This window comes from Amphiprion ocellaris, chromosome 16, assembly GCF_022539595.1.
Source record: "Amphiprion ocellaris isolate individual 3 ecotype Okinawa chromosome 16, ASM2253959v1, whole genome shotgun sequence".
Taxonomy (NCBI): domain Eukaryota; kingdom Metazoa; phylum Chordata; class Actinopteri; family Pomacentridae; genus Amphiprion; species Amphiprion ocellaris.
This window is the reverse complement of record NC_072781.1, coordinates 9,972,011-9,990,871: the sequence shown is the minus strand read 5'-3', so window position 1 is coordinate 9,990,871 and position 18,861 is coordinate 9,972,011. Positions and strand designations below refer to the sequence as shown.

Genomic DNA, 18,861 nt, shown 5'->3' with positions numbered 1-18,861 from the left:
TTCCGATATTTAGACCTTACACTGCTCAGTCTGGTAGATCCTCCTGCGACTTGTGCCCAGTCCGTTCTCCCCCCTCTTTCAGTGGCGTGTTTGTCATGATTGATAATGCTGTTCCCTCTGTGCCAGCAAGTATGAATGATGAAAATCTAGATGAGGAAGAGAGCAGGGGTTGGTGAGGGGGGAGGAAAAGAGGCCGGGTGGAGGGAGGGCCAATTATCTTTTTGTTTAACCCACTCAAGGTAGAAGCCCATCAATCTGAAACCATTTGCTCAAATGACTCATGTTCAGCCTTTATAAAAGTTTAATTGGTTTATATAATTAGCACTGAAGGCAAAGACACACGTGTGATGTATCTGAGAGGTGGAAAAAAAATCACCTGTCAGGTTGAGAAGTGTGTTCATGGATTCAAAGTAAGTATTCTGATTCTAAAACTTATTGCACTACAGCTGATTGATTTCTGATGTTTTTATTTGAAGAAGCATGCCATGTGATTTGTTTTCCCTGTCTGTGTGTCCCTACCTCAGCAGGTGTGTTTACCAGGCACCCCAAGCCACCTTTGGGTGCAGCAGGCTGCTCCCTGCGCACAGGACGTACCACCTGACGCACGGAGGAGGGGGGCGTGCCAAGCTCCACTTGGATCTGTGTCACCTTCACTGATACCTGTCCTACTTGCACCTCTCGGGGATGACAGTAAAGCCAAACAGCGGGGCAGTCTAAGGTAACTGTAATTTACAGAAATAAAGCGCATTTGACCTTTTTAAAACTACTCTTCTATTCTCGCCAGCGTGATAGCGCGCTTTTGCAATGTCAGAGGCGAGCGGAGATTATGAGGATTTATGTTGACGCTGAGGGATTAGAAGTCCGAGAGGGGTAAAAGGGAATACATGTAGGAGGAAACAGGCAGCGTTTGGGCAGTGATGTCGGCGCTGTAGTCTAAAAGGAGCCTGCAAAGCATCCTGTAGGAGAAAAAGGTGAGGAAGTTCCTTCAGCGGTCAGATACTGCAGCACCGTCATAGTTGGGACGTTCGCGGTTGCGCGCTGTTTGCAGCTGCATAGATTTTGCACAGAAGCAGGCCGTTACGCGGTTATGTTTACTCTTGCGGTGCTTCAGCGCCGAGTATATGCGGCTAAGATGTAGATTTCACCGAAAATAGTAAAAGGTCATCCCGACTGTGTGCGCAATTATTGTCTCATTATGTGCCATATGCGCTCTTTCCAATCCTACACCTAGTTTAAACAGCTGAAATACTATAATGATACGTGACATTTAGATGTCTCTCATTCTGGGGATGGTGTGAATCAAACCAAATACTGCACATTTTCTACTCACTTTTTTTTTCTATTCTCCTGCAGCTATGAGTCAGTTTCGGGCGTTAGCGGGTGTGCTGAAGGGTGGGTGTGCTGGAGGGAGCCAGCTGCTTCGTGGGTGTGGAAGGGGCCCGGCCAGGCGCTGGGTTGATCCCAAAAGAGGCTGCTCCTCCTCTTCCTCCTCCAGGACTGAGCCCCTTCTTCCAGCGGTGGCCAGCAGCTCCAGCTATGTGGAGGAGATGTACTTTGCCTGGCTGGAGGACCACAAAAATGTCCATGAGGTAACAGTGGTGACAACACATGCCAAGTTTATAATGTAGGATATACAGTAATACAGCACAGGTAAATGTGCCTCTGTGCACACTTAAATGTCAAATGTTTCAAAACTGTATCACCTCCTAATAATTTAACTGTTTCCAAGTTAACAAGTATATCATTTCCTCATATGAGTAATAAAAAGCAAATACTTTAGAGAGATTGTATTGAAAATACAGCCTTTTAAGTAGACAAAAATGCAGCAAAATTGAATACAACTGCTAGCGCTCAAGCAGTAGTTAGAAAGCCTGTGATCACTGAAAAAATACTGTACACGTGTGGTTACCAATTATGAGTGCACGTGGCTATAAAACGGCTTGTGAATACCAGAACTTTGACAGTTTTGGAACTATTTATTGTGGCTGTCTGCATATTTGCATTATGGCTCCACATGGAAATGAACTGCCAGAAGGACTGAAAAGAGTGACACCAACACTGGTGGTGTCCATGCTGAGGACTGAGGTTGCCATCAAAAATAATAGTGGAAAGTACTAAAAGAATAAAATACATGAATCGCGAGAATGAAATGTGTGCTGAGCTTTGCTGCTCTGATTTTCTACTGTGGGATCACTGTTCGTATATATTAAATCTAAACTGTTAGTTTTTTTTTTTAAATTTTGACTTAAGAGCAAACACTCTACTTACTGTAAGGTTGTTCAGTTATTTGAGTTTTAAGTGTTATTTCACAGGGATGTACTCAATTCTGTTGTATATTGTACATTTTTGTGGGCATTGATGGAAATTTACAAAGGTGACAATGTCATCAACAGCTGGAGTGTGAAGAAGTTAAATTACAATTAGCTTCCTTTGTTGGTTTTGAACTATAGTTAATCATATCTCTAGCAGAGGGAACTTAATAATATCACACTTATTTTGTTATGTTATTAGTACTTTATTTGCGTAGGGCATGTGCAAATATGACTGCCTTTCACTTCTCTGTCATCTGCAACCAAGCAGTCAGTAAGCTTCAGATGTGCATGTTTTTGATAATCTTGCTTGTCTCTGTTGGATCCGTCTTCCTCTGTGTTCTAGTCCTGGGACGGATTCTTCCGAAACATCCAGGCCTCCAGTCCATCTGGCGAGGCAGGCGAGACACGCCCCTCCACCCTGCTCCAGGGCCGAGTTCTGTCCCACTCACTCGACATGGCACAGAAAGTGGTGGAGGACCACCTGGCTGTGCACACTCTTATTAGAGCCTACCAGGTACGGCACATTTTCAACCAGACCAGCTGTGAAGAGCGCGCACACACACACACACACACACACACACACACACACACACACACACACACAGACACTTGCATCAGCTTATGTTGTAATATGGTAGATTTGTGATATGTACTAACATTCATGTCTATCTATTTCAATCTTGTTGCAGTGTCTGTGTACAGAATTAAGACATCATCCTCGAGCCACAGCTGACTATTTGTATCTCTGACTGTTGTGTCAAAAATGTATCAAACAGAATCCATTTGGACTTGCCAAAACAGATGCAACTGGCCAAGAAAGCTGTTTATAGTGTGTCTCCTAGTATTAAAAGGAATACACAATTTGTTTGTCCCTGCACGAGGTTATGCAAATTGCAAGATTAGCTCTAACCTACTTACCCTGGCTGCTTTAGAAAATGGAAATATCAAAGAGACTACTTAAACAAAACAGGTGGTAACATTTCCTTTCGCCCTCAAATTAATTCGAGGAACTATCCAAGGGATTTATTAAATTCTGTCTTTTGGCAAAGGCGTTGCTTTTATTCCCAGCTTGTAGCAATCCTGCTGGAAATGTGTGTGTATGTCTGTACGCAGACATAAAAGCCTCCCAAGGGTCTCTTTTCTTAGAAAGGTTGACCTGTAGCTGAGTGTTTGCTTATTCTCCAGCTGTTCATACTCAGCATCGTGATGGAAATCAATTTGCTTCTTAATCTTTCCTGCCCGTCACAGTTCTGTTTTTCTTTTTTTTTTTCCTTACCTGAGTCTCTTTGTTTTCCTTTTTTCTTCCACATTCTGTCTGTCTCATAGATTCGTGGTCACCATGTTGCTCAGTTAGACCCTCTTGGTATCCTAGAAGCTGACCTGGACTCCTTTGTTCCCTCCGACCTGATAACCACCATTGATAAATTAGGTAAGACTCTTTCATCTCAGGCATATTATACATCACAAACCACTTCCAGGAATTTAAAATGTGATGTGATCGCGATTACGCCAGCTCTATTACTAAAAAAGTCAGAATAATATCTGCACATATGTAGTATCATACTGTTATTTTTGGATATAGACTTTGGACAGAAGAGCTCTATGTTTTCTACCCCTTTTTCAACTCATTGCATGTGAAGTTACCCTACAGGCATCAAATATGCTGATGAGATTCCTACTATAGAAGTCCTTCCTTCTAATTAGCTGTAGGGATACTTGTCGTACTTAAGGATTTCAGTCTCCCTGGCAGGCTTACTTCAAAAGCTTTATCTTCTTTATAATGAAAATATCTCATTTGTTTTTTATTTTAATAACATTTTTGTATCCCCTTAAGGTTTTTTTTCCTGTAGATACATGTGCAGCTATGCTCACATTATACACACATCCTTGATCCAGGGTTGTGTAACTCATCAGGCTCAGAGAGGAAGTGGTATTTCAGTATAAAGGGCCCAATCACATTCTCTGCCAAGTGTGTATACGAGTTGGTCAGCTTAATGCTGTCATTAATCTCAGGCCAAGCTCATGTCATTCTCCATTTCATTTAGTGGACTGTGGGCTAGAGGATGCGGGACCACAGAAAGCGATCGAAGTCTACCGTAATAGCAAGTAAAGACGAGCGAGAGAGACGTTGTTTGCTATCAGTGATCAGTGTGTGTCAGAACATAGTAGCGCATTATGTGTTGTCACAAGGGCTATAGCTCCCTAATGAAAGCTAATGACAGTCTGCGTAGCCCTTTATTCAGTCAGCTGATAGTGCACAAGTCTATTCTTGGCCCCCTTCGTCTTTCCAGTGTTCCTAATATGATTTGCACCTGTCTCCTCTTATGTTGTCTGCGATCTTGAGCTTGACCAGCTCTCTCAGGTGGGCTTGGTCAGCACAGAAATCCACCTGTATGTGGGTCTTCTCATACTGATGCTGTATCTCCATAGGTCCTGGTGCCACACTGTCTACGGATTTATTCTGGGTTATGGTTGTTATTCTCTACCAAAGCTTTATTTTTCATTGCCTTTGTCATCAAACCAATCAACTGGGATTAAACTTTGGAATTGTGTCTGTTAATTCATTGCTCTGGGTATGGAGGGGGAGCCCTTGAGTCTCATTTAGAGCAGCTAATGATTATTTTCATCATGAATTAATCTTTTGGTCATTATATATTGATAGATCAATTAATCATTTTGTCTATGAAATGTGAAAAATGGCCATCGGAATTCCGCATAGCCCAAGAAAATACCTTCAAATTGCTTGTTTTCTCTGCGTTTAATTTACAAATGATCATATTAGTTAATTTTCCCTTACAAGTCATATCAAAAATGTTTGGCACCTATGATGAATGAATGCATTGATCAGTTATTCAATTTTCCAAATATTTGATGAGCAACTGATCAACTAATCTGCTCAGTAGCAAATATTCAAACTTATATGAATAATTAACATAAACACTGCAGTAACATAAATAATGCATTTTATTATTGTTCACACACTACACTGTGATTTCTGCTGCATTTACATGATGCCAAAAGAAGAAGAAGAATTTAAAATCTAATGGCTCATAAACTGAAAATGTGTATTTTCAGGTTTCAGGTCACTGAAGGTCACTTGAATGATGATCTTTGGTTTTAATGTTTTGTCTGTTGAACTACATTATGATAGTGCTCCCTATAAGGACGTATATTCCTTCCTCTACATTGAAATACTGCACAAAAAAATCATGACAATGGATTAATATGAATGAATAAAAACAACTTTAGTCAGCATTTAGGAGGTAGAAAATGGGTCACATAGTAGGACCTGTCTTGAGCCTTTATCAAACCTGCTGTATGTTACTCATTGCTGTTGTAGGTTTCTATGGTCTTGATGAGTCTGACCTGGACAGAAGCTTCCAGCTGCCCTCCACCACCTTCATCGGTGGACAAGACACTACTCTACCACTTAGAGAGATTATACGCAGACTAGAGGTACTTTCTTTGTGTCCGTTCATGCATCTAATGATGGGGAAAGCCATGAATCTGTACCATGCTATCTGTCTTTGTTTCTTTTCCAGACATCCTACTGTGGTCACATAGGGGTTGAATTTATGTTCATTAACAATGTGGACCAGTGTCAGTGGATTCGACAGAAATTCGAGAGTCCAGGAATCATGCAGTTCACTAATGCTGAGAAGAGAACTTTGCTCGCCCGCCTGATCAGATCCACACGGTCAGCAATAAATAAACATCCACTCACTTCTACTTTGGTGACAGCACAATACCTCACTTTTACTTATAGCTCATGTCCGGGACTCGCATAACATAAACAAAACTCTAACACACATATATTGAGAAATTAACAGCCTATTCTTCATGTGAGCTCATTTTCACCTTGATAAATGATCTCTGAAATCACTAGAGGTTCCTAGAAGTGATCTGTCTATTGTTAGTGTGCATATCTTTCTTACTGTATTATAGCTTGTTCTATGCTGTTGTTTCACTCCTATTAACACAGACATATTGGAAATAAAATGGCTAAATCCTTGAGTACCAGTTCTCTAACCATCATAGTTAATCTCTCTCCAGTGGAACTGTGCTGCCATCATTATTAGTTAGTAGCTATATATTCTGTAGTATCAGTTATGTAAAGCTACATGTTAGTGGAAAAAACATCAGTGAACTGTTGAGAATTATTATTGTGTCTAGGTTTGAGGATTTCCTCGCCAGGAAGTGGTCATCAGAGAAACGATTTGGTCTGGAAGGCTGTGAAGTTCTCATCCCTGCTCTTAAAACCATCATTGACAAGTCGAGCGCTGCCGGCATCGACAGCGTGATCATGGGGATGCCTCATCGGTAAAGTGCTTTGGACCTTTTCCCACCTCTCAATTGAGTCTGTTCCCACAGCCAATTCCTTTCCCTTCCCTATCTGATGCAGACTTTGTAAACTCTACTTCCAGGGGTCGACTTAATGTCTTGGCCAATGTGATCCGAAAGGACCTGGATCAGATCTTCTGTCAGTTTGATCCCAAATTAGAAGCTGCAGATGAGGTGAACAAACTGCTGATATGTGACTATATTAAAAACAATCAGATAAAAGTATGTCGAGGGTACAGCTGATGCTTTATAGAACCCCCATTTCTCCTCCTGTAGGGCTCAGGTGATGTCAAATACCACCTTGGGATGTACCATGAGAGGATTAACCGGGAGACAGACAAGGACATCACGCTGTCACTCATGGCAAACCCGTCCCACCTGGAAGCAGTCGATCCGGTTGTTCAGGGGAAGGCCAAAGCTGAGCAGTTCTACAGAGGAGACACTCAGGGAAAGAAGGTAATTCTTATTTTTACCAGGCACATATTTGAAAACATAGTGAAATGCTTTGTATAAGTGAGTCTAACTATTGTTTTTAAGGTGATGTCTATCTTGATGCATGGTGATGCTGCTTTTGCTGGACAAGGAGTTGTATATGAAACCTTCCACCTGAGTGAGCTCCCTTCCTATACCACACATGGTACGATCCATGTGGTGGTCAACAATCAGGTATTGGCGATATCAGTGTCACTTTAACACACACTTTTACAAGAATGGTGGACACTAATTCACCATCATCTGTCGGTGAAATTGTATAATGAAGATAGAATATAGTACACCATAATTTATGTTGTTAAAATTCCAGATCCTAAGAAAATAAACAATAAAAAGAATCTGATCCTTTATGCGATTTAAATTACATCAGTTTTGCATGTACGCCTCAGATTGGTTTCACTACAGATCCTCGAGTGGCCCGTTCCTCTCCTTACCCCACCGATGTCGCTCGGGTCGTCAATGCACCCATCTTCCACGTGAATGCTGACGATCCTGAGGCCGTCATGTACGTGTGCCGGGTGGCCGCAGAGTGGAGGTCCACCTTCAACAAAGATGTTGTCATCGACCTGGTCAGTCACAGTCAAGTCCTAATGGAATCACCAGCTACATACGTACAGAGTGTATCATGTGGTTTTAAGCTGTGTGCTTTTTACAGGTTAGTTACAGACGTTTTGGCCACAACGAAATGGACGAGCCCATGTTCACTCAGCCGCTCATGTACAAACAGATCCGTCGACAGGAGCATGTGCTGAAAAAGTACTCCGATAAGCTCATTGCTGAGGGAGTGGTGACGCTGCAGGAATTTGAGGTTTGCCATCTAACACTGTTTTCTCTTGTTAAATATACTGTATATTGCTCGCTGCTACTGTATGCTGTTTTATTTGCTATATCACCATCTGCTGGGCTGTGTGCACTAAATCACACTTAGATATTACCCTAGCCTTCGACTAAATATGTTATGCCAGCACTGCTGCATTTGAGTTTCAATTTAGTGCCTCACTTCAATCACCAGGTCTCACAATCCCTCACATAGTGTATATATTGCTCAATGAAACTGAAGTATATCTCAGATTTGGGCACCATTCAGTGGGATTGGAAAGGCTCTTCATCCAAAACAGAAACTTTGACCTTAGTATCAATTCTGAACTTCTTTTTTTCATCTCACATGTCAGAGAAATACTGCAGCAGCTCTCTGGTGTGCTTGGTCCCAGCTTTTGATGGACATTGTTTTCTGTTGTGTGGCCTGCTATTTGGACTGTGGCGAAAGCCCCATTTGTAACGTAGCAAAGGCAGAACTGTTAGTGCTACGAGAGGCTTTTCTCCTCTAATGTCTGTCTCCATCTTCTTCTCACTCTCATTTTCTCTGTCTCAGCTACACACAGTTTAGGTTAGTCAGCTGAAGTCCTTTAATTAAATTAAACAAACTCTGCGACAGTTAAGTTGGTGAATTTTTCATTGCCCCTATTAAGAAATGTGTTTGCAGGAGGAAGTTGCCAAATATGACAAGATTTGTGAGGAGGCATACACCAGCTCTAAGGATGAGAAGATCTCACACATTCGACACTGGCTTGACTCCCCTTGGCCAGGTAAACTGTTCTGTTACTATAAAAAGATACTTCTTTATATAATGGGGAAACACAATGGCATAATGTAATACAACCATTTTTACCTTTTTGATTTTTTACTTTTTCTGAGTAATTTCTTCCTGCTGGATTGATGATTTCTTTCTCTGTAGATTTCTTCACGGCAGAGGGAGAGCCCAGAAGCATGAGCTGCCTCCCTACAGGACTGGGTGAGGACGTTCTGCAGCACATTGGTCAGACAGCCAGCTCAGTGCCTCTTCAAGATTTTAAGATCCATCCTGGTGAGTGTAGTTGTTCTGTGCTGGAGAACAGAGCAGTGAGACAGACTAGCAGTCACGGTAATTTAATTATTCTACAGGAATTATTACATAAATGGATTCCATATTCTTTCCTGATAGCAGGTGTTTGATCTGCACAGCTGATTTGGCTCATGCTATAGCAATGAAGAATGACACAAAGCTTTTCAGTGTTATTTGCTGTGTAGTATACTGTATATATCCAATGCATTTATACCCTCTACCTTAATGTTCGCCAATGATATCAACTTGTTTTATATTTCCTCTACCTGTGTGTCCTCAGGTGTGTCTCGTATCCTGCGTGGTCGAGCTGACCTGGTGAAGAATCGTCAGATGGACTGGGCTCTAGGAGAGTACATGGCCTTCGGCTCCCTTCTCAAAGACGGCATACATGTACGACTCAGCGGACAAGATGTTGAGCGAGGAACCTTTAGGTGAGTCTATGAGAACTTAATGTCGCCTCCATGAGGGGCTGAAACTTCTTCAGATGCGAATGTCTGTCTACATAAGCAGCTTTGTTATGCTAAAAAAAAAATCCTAAAGTGTGTTCCTGAGGGAATAGAGATGCATCTCCCCTCCTCTCACTTCTTTCTATTTCAAACTACCTTTTTCTTTACAGTGATGTAGAACTTGTCCGTATGGATTCTGATGCATTTTACTTGTGTAGGCTGGTGTGCCTTTCAACTTTCTCCAACATGACATTGCCAAACCATTAGATGTAAAATATTCTTTTTTTAAAATGGAGTGGCATCCTCAGTTAATTTCATTTTAAATGTATGACAACGTTAACAGCTTGGGGCTGAATTATTGTGTGATGAAAAGACATAATCTGTTTATCATTCTCTTCTGCTGTCCAAGTTAATGATAAAATTACTTAACTGAAAACTAACAAAACATCCCTGTAATGCTTTTGAAGAGTTTCTGTGGAGCACAGTTCAGTATTTTGACAGTGTGAACATCAGGTTTTTTATTTATTTGGGATTCATGTCTGATTTGTGAGATTATTATATATACTTATCCACTATGTTAAATATCCATACTACAGCTCAACCGTGTCAGCTAGCCCTATATTGACTCTTAAATTGATTTTGCACAAAATATACTGTTTTGAAATTAAATTGTCAAGTATTTTGGTTTCAGGTACCCGACCACAGTTAAAGGGTAAATGGTGCTCTCTTAAAGACAGGAATTAAGTAACTGGGGGTGTGTGGCGAGTATCACTGTGAGTCTGACAGACAGGAGACGTCAGCGCAGTCTCCTGGGATCTGTGAAGCCCACATGGTGTTGTCATGGTATGGAGGGAACGAGTGACACATGAACAAAACCAGCCCCCCTTTTACTGTGCCTGTCTCATCTGTCCCCTATCATTTCTCCACCAGCCCATCTTCTCTGACAACACCCCCCTCAGCTCACAGCGACATACATCACACTAACTAACCAGAGGCTACGGGGCTTTTTCCTCTGCCTCGCATTTACCAGTGACATCTACTTCTCCACTTCTGCTGTCCCTTTCAGCAGGGTGATTTGTCTAGCTGAAAAAATGACAGCAATCCATCCACTCTACATCTCAGTGTAACTTGTTGTTTATTTAAATCCTCTTTGGTGTCAGCTGTTAGTCTGTTTTTCAGTCTTTGTCTTTATACTTCATCCCCTTTAACTCCCCTTCATTGTTTTTTCTTCCTTGCCACATACACTTCTTTCATCCCCCACTATTCTGGTTCCCTTCATAGTTCTTAGGAGCTGAGCATATTGGCATGTTCCAGCTGAGTGGGCCTGCATGCGTTTCTGTGATGTACGTAACGGCATGGACTAATGGATTCAGTCGTCGTGTTTGGATGGGTTGCATGTGCTGCACTGCACCCCTTTCCCTGACTAATGGGGCCCCCAGGCAGGGGAGGTGTGTGTGTTTTTGTGTGTGTAAGTCAAAAAAAAAAAAAAAAAACCATAAAGAAAAGAGAGGTGGGCATGCCATTTATGAGGCAATCCAGGAGAAAGACCTCATTCTCATTCGGTGCTCTTTAGGCTGTCTGCAGGTGGATTGTGGAAATGAAAATAGAAATTAAGTGTTACCGCAATTAATGCTGGAGGTTCTCGATTTTTTTTCCTTTCATGAAAGGATTTCTTGAAGAGAAAGTGTGTCTCCTGCAAATGTGGATCAAGGATTAGACAATTATACAGCAAATGATGTGCCCTCATTAGTCCATAATTATGGATAATATTATTCAAAGGGCTCATATCACGATAATCTAGTGTTCTTGGAGGCGATATATCACATTCAAGATGGCGTTTTTTTTGTTATTTCCTGCAGTTCTTCTGCCTGACCCTTATATAACCTGCAGCACTGTGTGTGCGTTTGAATGTATGCATGTGTGTAGATGTCATTAAAGTGATGTTAAAGGGGTTTAAGTGATTGTCTGATCGTGCTGGTTTTGAAGGCTGATTCTTTCCAGGGAGCGAGTCGACTGGCAGAGCTTGTTAACACTTGGCTCTTTGCTCCCATCAACTCTTGTTGAGACTCATTCTAACTGAAGATCACAAGAGATGAGAGAAGAGGACTCTTTGTGGAATGTATTTGTGGGCTGAGATCACGGGCTGCTCTGTGTGTGTACTGGGTTAAAATTTTTTGAATAATCAAACTGCCTTCGAAAATCTGTTGTTTTCGCCATCATCATTTAAAACTGCTTAGAGTGCTGACAGTTGCCTGACAATCTGGCAGCATCATCTACAGTTATGAATACCATTTTTTGTTGTCTAAACACTAGTGGTGAAATAATTACATATGTAATCAATAAATGATTAATCAGTTAAGTCATTTGTCAAGCAAAAACAATAAACATTAACTGCTTCTCGCTTGTCAAATCTGGGAGTTTGCTGTATTCCTATTTTCTGTTTTTGTTTATATTGACTGAACATTTATTTTTTTACGTTTTTTTGTTGGTTTAAAAAGTAATGCCAATGATCACAAGTTGCTGGAAACATTTTTGTGCATACAGCTTCTGTCATAGTCTCTTAAATTAGTTTGTATGGTTGTTTTTATCTCTGCCTTCATTCATTTCAGCTAAATGTGATAGGCTCTCTAACTAGTAGATGTTATGACACTGAAGTACTTTTTAAGCTCTAGAATATTATTAAGTACCCTACACAAATGAATAACTTGGCACAACAGTCATGTTTTTTTAGCCATGCTTGCAGCAGTTCGTCTGTCTTTTGGCCAATTACACACTATACTCTAAAAAAAATCTCCACTTGTATTAGATGTGTGACCATGATGTTTGGCATTGCCATTTATGGTCTGCAGAGGATAACGGTTTGGCAAGCTAACATGCTGAAGTGATAATCTGGTGACCATGGTAGATATTATAACTGCTCAACATTTTCACTGCGAGCTTGTTAGCATGCATTCAGCTCAAAGGACAGCTCACACAGCCAGTAGAGGGGCTGTAATCTTGTTTCCGTACGCCTGTTGCACTGCTTACTGTCACTGCCTCTCTCATGTTTTGCAGCCACCGTCATCATGTTCTTCATGACCAAGAGGTGGACAAACGTGTCTGCGTTCCCATGAACCACCTGTGGGAGAACCAGGCTCCTTATACTGTTTGCAACAGCTCGTTATCAGAGTACGGTGTTCTAGGTAAGACTGTAACTGGTCTGGCTGCACACGATGCTGTAATAAGTCATTTTGTAGCTCTGTATAATGATGACTGTGGCCTCAGGTTTTGAGCTTGGCTTTGCCATGTCCAATCCAAATGCTCTGATCCTCTGGGAGGCCCAGTTTGGAGACTTTCACAACACGGCTCAGTGTATCATCGACCAGTTCATCAGCTCAGGTCAGGCCAAGTGGGTCCGCAACAACGGCATCGTCCTGCTGCTGCCACATGGGATGGAAGGAATGGTGAGAAAATCAACCTGACCATACTATAGAAAATGGAAGGTCTTTGTGGAGTATTTAGAGATAAATGTAGATATTTTTGGATTATATGCGTTTGATCATTATGTGTCTTGCTCTGTCTTCAGGGTCCAGAACATTCATCTGCTCGACCTGAACGCTTCCTGCAAATGAGCAAAGATGATCCAGATCACTTCCCTGTATGTTCACGTGTACAAATGAAATTACTCCTCAAATGGTCGAATGTACTTTCTTTAATGGTTTATGTCAAAGAAATACTAAGCACTTCTCAGTGGGCTGCTTTAACCTCCAGTGCTTTCATGTTTTATTGGCCCTGCTGATGTCATCACCACTTAAGTGATGGCTTAAGTGATGATTGCCTATTTGTGTAGAGCTGAAAAGTCTCTTCATTATGGCCCCAAAGTGTTGGTATTCAGCAGTTACACATATTCCCAAGGGTCAGCTGGTATGAGGGAACATGCAAGAGGGGAATCACAGTGGGCTGTATCAGCAGAAGCTAACCAGATTCATCTTCAAATGGGGTATTGATCAAACTATTAGTGAGAGCATTCTAAGGGATTAACATTCTCCGCCCTGAGTGTGTGCAAGAGTGCGATACAGTGCACTGCTGCTTTTACGTGCTTCAGCTTGTGCCCAGTTTTGACCAAAAAAAGCATTGCTGCAACCAAGACAAGTTTACCCTAATTGTTTCTTCCATTCACATTTATAAACAATGCATTTTATTTTTTGTTGCATTTTTTTTTAACACAGGAATTTAGTGGCGATTTTGAAGTCCAGCAGCTGTATGACTGTAACTGGATTGTGGTCAACTGCTCCACACCTGCCAACTACTGTCATGTGCTCAGACGACAGATTCTGCTGCCATTCAGGAAGCCGGTAAAGTGTAACATCATCCTTACTGTATTTTATCTGTGGTTTGCTTCACTTGAGTTTGTTCTTTTCATTTAATGGTTGTTTTAACATTTGAAATAAGCCACTGGTTTCATCTAAGTATGTCTAGTTCAGACATTTAACACTTTTAACACTTATTTTCAAAGTCCTGAAAACCTGTTATTGTGACACCTCTTAAAAATTAGTTTCCTTTGTATTTGTCTATAATTTCTTTGTTTTGATTGAAATCAAAGTCTCAAATGTGAAAATGTCAGAAGAAAAAGTTGTTGTGTCCTGCTACTTGTCCATTGCTTCGGTGCTACAATGCAATGTTAAAACTGTGATTTGGAACATATCTTGGTTTGCGCATACCTGAATAACCTTTGATAACATTGACTCAACTCTTTTACAGTACAGATGTGATCTGTATGCTATTAACTACCACTTTTAACCCCTAAAGTAGAGCTAATTTGTGTATAAAGTTTTGGTGTGTAAAGCTTTTCTCTTTTTTTTCTATATGCACAGCTTCTTTTTCAGTCTCTTCCAGTTTTCAGCCACAGTGAATGTCTTAACTGATCCCCTGTCGCACATAAATGCAATGCTTTGCGAAGCATGAGAAAATTACTTCCTGAGCAAATTAGTGAGGGGGCCAACGGGGAATAATATTGTTGTTTTTTTATGAAAAACTCTGAAATTCTGGACTCGGTTGACTGAACACAAAGGCTTTATTTATTTGATTGTTAAAGAAATGTTTTGTTTTCCCAATGCTGATGTTCCATGCTATATGTTGGCAACAAATTAGCGTGAAAAGAGATAAAAACTTTTATCTCTGGAGTTGTTTCTGCTAAGCACAATGAAGATACGGATGACAGGATCAATCTGTTGTTTGTCACTGACAGAAACTTTTTTTCTTCCTCTTCTTTTTTTTATGCAGCTGATCATTTTCACTCCAAAGTCTCTGCTGAGGCACCCGGATGCAAGGTCAAGTTTTGATGACCTCGCCAAAGGTAGAGTTTTACTTTATGTAATATAACATAACAGTGTCTGCTATTTGAAACATACTATATATGTTTCCAGGCACTAAATTCAAGAGGCTGATTCCTGATGAGGGCCATGCAAGTCAAAGCCCAGGCCAAGTCAAGAGGGTCATCTTCTGCACAGGCAAAGTCTACTATGAACTGGCTAAAGGGAGAAAACAGAAAAACTTGGAGAGAAATGTTGCCATCATCAGACTTGAACAGGTTTTTCACCCCTCTCCCCTCTGAACATGTGATGTAGATTTAGGAATGAAAATGATGCCATTTTATCATTTCTTCTATCTTTCACTCTGCGCCTTCCCCGTCAGATCTCTCCTTTCCCATTTGACCTGGTCAGGGAAGAGGCAGATAAATATGCCAATGCTGAGCTGGTCTGGTGTCAGGAGGAGCACAAGAACATGGGTTACTATGATTATGTCCGGCCACGTTTCCTCACAGTGGTTGCCAACAAGAAACCCATCTGGTAAGGGCTTTTGTTATTCACACTTTTGCTCCAGTCACATTTTTACTCTCTGTAGGAAACAGCACAACCATGGCTAAAAGTAGAGAGAAGCCAAAAATGTATTCTGTGCAGTATGGCACAGTTATAATGCCATAATTCATAAATAAGAAAAAAATGTTGAATTTCTTTGATTACTTATTTTACAAAAATTTTTAAAAAGTGAAATCCTATGTACAACATTTTCCGAATAGTGCCCAGAGGTGCTACCAATACTGGAAAAAAATGGCCCGTGTACTACTGTGGATATTTTACTACTTACAGTGGTGGAAAAAAGTTTTCAGACACCCCATGTATTTGTGAATATTGCATTAAGAATCACTCTTATGTCTTCAAGTGCAATTTCTTTTAGTGAAGTCACAGCCAAAATACTGAACAAATCCTGAAAAAGCCATTAAAAACTTACAGTTGGTTGGCTCCATAAAAATACATAAAAAATTTTAAGTACTGGGTCATTTTGGTACCAGTGATCCACTAATGGAGATCATTCTTTTTATTAAAAGACTCCATTTTTGTTGCCGTGCTTCGTGTCTGTATAAAGGGGGCACATTTGAATGTTCTTCAGAGACAAAAATGGCTAAAACAAGGAACCTAACGCAGGAAACACGACTGAAGATATAGATTCTTAGCTAGAAAGGATACAGTTGTTGCCAGATAGTCAGGAAGTGCAGATGCAGTCCTTCAGCAGCTGGATACTCTGCAGAAATACAGACGAACGAACAGCTTGGGAGAAAAACCAAGATCTGGGCGTCCAAGGGTTTCTTCAGCAAGAAATGACCACATCCTGATCCGCATGTGCAGGAAAAACCGCCGAATAACATCACAGGAGCTTCAGCAGCAGTGGTCAAACCAAACTGGTGTCTAGTGTTCCGCCCGCACTGTACGTGGATGACTTTCCGATCATGGTTTAAGGTCCTACAAGGCTGTCAAGAAGCCCCTGATCAATCAGAGATAGAGGTTAGCCCAGCATCGTTGGGCTCAAGCACACAAGAACTGGACATCCAGGAATTGGAAGAAGATTCTGTGGTCAGATTAGTCCAGTTTCCAGCTTTACCTTTGTCCTGCTAATGTGAGAATACGCAGAAGGTCAGGCAAAGCATTATCTCCAGCATGTTTAGTACCTACTGTCAAGCATGGTGGAGGCAGTGTCATGGTTTGGTTTGCATGAGTGCTGCTGGTGTCGGTCATCTCACTGTCTGTGATGGCACATAGTAAGTATTGTGCCATTCTCCAAACCCACATGCTCCCTTCTGCACATGCACTGTTCCGTTGAGGTCAAAACTGGATGTTTCAACAAGATAATGCTCCTTGCCACACATCCAGGATCGGTAGAACTTGGCTGCAGGAGTTCAGTATCCAGGTCAGGTCAATACCCGGACATGAGCCCCACTGAAAATCTGTGGTGGATTATCAAAAGGTCTTTTTCAAAGCGTAAACCAAAGAATTAAAAGCAGTAATTCAAAAAGAATGGGAAAAGATTACCCCTCAACAGTGTAAAAGACTCATGGGGAACATGCCAGCCAGGATTGGAGCTCTACTGCTGCTCATGACAGGACTACTAAATATTAATTTGATAATGTGATGGTTTATTTATTTTTTTGTTCAGTTTTGAACACATTCTCTGTTATTTGTTGACTTTGATATTGACAACGTTGAGCACTAACATATTGAGACTGTCAAGAATTTAACTTTGTTAGTTTTTCTTCTAAACAACAAACAAAAAAATATAATTTGTATTTGTTTGTGTCTGTCTAATGCAGCCACAAATATTTCATGATAATATTTGATGTTTTGTAAAATTTCGAGGGTGTCTGAAAACGTTTTTCCACCTCTGTAATTTGTTTAGTTTTGTTTTCATACCTTATCTTATCTCCTCTGTGTAAATGAATCCTGCTGTTCTGGCCAATCACAAATTCTTTGAATTTTTGTCAGGTGACTGTTGCTGGTAAACAAGTCACTAATGGCTTCTCAGTTGCACTGAGGAGTGTATGACAAAGGCTTTGTTTTTTGCAAAATTTAAAGCAAGTCATGTAGAACTTATGTGATTTTTCTGAAATGTCATGATTTTAAGATTAGCTTTGGTTAATTTTCCAGACAGAACCAAAGTCAGACATGATTAGTTGGAAAAGTGTATAAAGATAACAAACCTTTCGATCCTACTGGTGAGTTTTAATGTTTAGAAAGTTAACTTGTCTCTTAGGACTAGGTGAAGGATTTGAATTCCTGTTACTAGTGACAAACCTTGATTGTTTGTTTCAGGTATGTGGGACGGGATCCTGCAGCTGCACCTGCAACAGGGAACAAGTCCACCCACCTCAATGAGCTGAAGAGGTTCATGGACACTGCTTTTAACCTGAGCGCCTTCCAGGAGAGGGACTTGTGATGGAGATTTGAAACAAGAACCATGGCGGAGGTGCAGTTTTGTCCCCAAAACCACATTATCTTAATGCAACACATTTTATCTTCTATTTTAGATTTGTGACAATCTCTGACAATTTTTAGTGAACATCGTTTTAAGAGTACAACATAGATTTTCTTCCTCTAAAGGGTGCTACACCTCCAACACCTTTATACAACCATAAAGCATAATCACCGAACCACAGAACTGCCACTTGAGCAGCTGCTGTTGAGTGATAAAGTAGTTTACATAAGTAATTTTCACACACTGAAGATCAGATTTGTGACAATCATTGTTATTGGAGCAGCTTTAACACTGCAGATACTTCCGTTGATGTTGTGCTTAATACTAGCATATATTAACAGTATTGATTTATATTTCTATATATTTTTGTAGATGAATAGCAAAAGCTATGAGATGCACACAAACACCTCACGGATGTACTTATACAATGAATGTGACTCACATATCACAGGTATGAAAACTGCTGAAATTTAATGCATCAGTAGATTTTAGTGCCTGTATTTGTTGAGGCTACCTTAGCTGTTAGTGAAGGAGAGGAGTGTGTATTTATTGTCACACCTCACTTCACCAGGAGACATGAGCCAGCTGGCACAGAGACTTCCAGCCATGTTTTCTACTTAGGACATAAGGCTCAGCTTCCTCTTCAGAAGCTGAGGGATGCACACACACACACACACACACACACACACACACACACACAAAACGCACAGAAACACAGCACAGCCTTGGATGCTTTGAGAGCAATATTGACGGTTACTTGTCATTTTCAAATCCCCAGGTATTTATCAGAATTTATATTAGTCACCACTATGCTTAGAAAAAGCTCCATAAAATTATGCTTCCTCTTTAGCTGTGCTGTAGCTTAACTTTTCTACATACAACTGAGAGATTTAACATTATTTACGCACACATGTTTTTGCATATTTAGTGACTTAAGCAAGATTTATGTGTGGTAATTTGTCAATGGTAAAAATAGAGGAACAAATCCCTTTGGGTATTGACAATTATGCACAACTTGACAGAATTGCACTGAAAGATGAAATAATTAAAATATGCAATAAATACAGTATGTTTATTAGTGTGGTTTGATTGTAATGTTTAG

General features: G+C 40.7%; 1 protein-coding gene across 2 annotated transcripts; it reads left to right on the top strand.

Annotated features, from left to right (window-relative positions):
- Positions 1 to 369: 369 nt before the first annotated feature.
- On the top strand, positions 370 to 18,842 carry ogdhl (oxoglutarate dehydrogenase L). Of its 2 annotated transcripts, none has more exons than XM_023263889.3 (23): positions 370 to 718; positions 1,354 to 1,589; positions 2,656 to 2,826; positions 3,639 to 3,741; positions 5,653 to 5,768; positions 5,855 to 6,009; positions 6,486 to 6,632; positions 6,737 to 6,827; positions 6,930 to 7,109; positions 7,191 to 7,319; positions 7,535 to 7,714; positions 7,801 to 7,953; positions 8,629 to 8,731; positions 8,881 to 9,009; positions 9,308 to 9,458; positions 12,528 to 12,655; positions 12,738 to 12,916; positions 13,039 to 13,110; positions 13,682 to 13,807; positions 14,736 to 14,808; positions 14,879 to 15,042; positions 15,147 to 15,301; positions 17,597 to 18,842. In XM_023263889.3, the coding sequence occupies exons 2-23, from the start codon at positions 1,356 to 1,358 to the stop codon at positions 17,718 to 17,720; spliced, it is 3,063 nt and encodes a 1,020-aa protein (XP_023119657.1). In that variant the 5' UTR covers positions 370 to 718; positions 1,354 to 1,355; the 3' UTR covers positions 17,721 to 18,842. The 2 variants fall into 2 exon arrangements, with proteins under 2 accessions (XP_023119657.1, XP_035801197.1); XM_035945304.2 differs by lacking the exon at positions 370 to 718 and adding an exon at positions 807 to 971.
- The last annotated feature ends 19 nt before the right edge of the window (positions 18,843 to 18,861 follow it).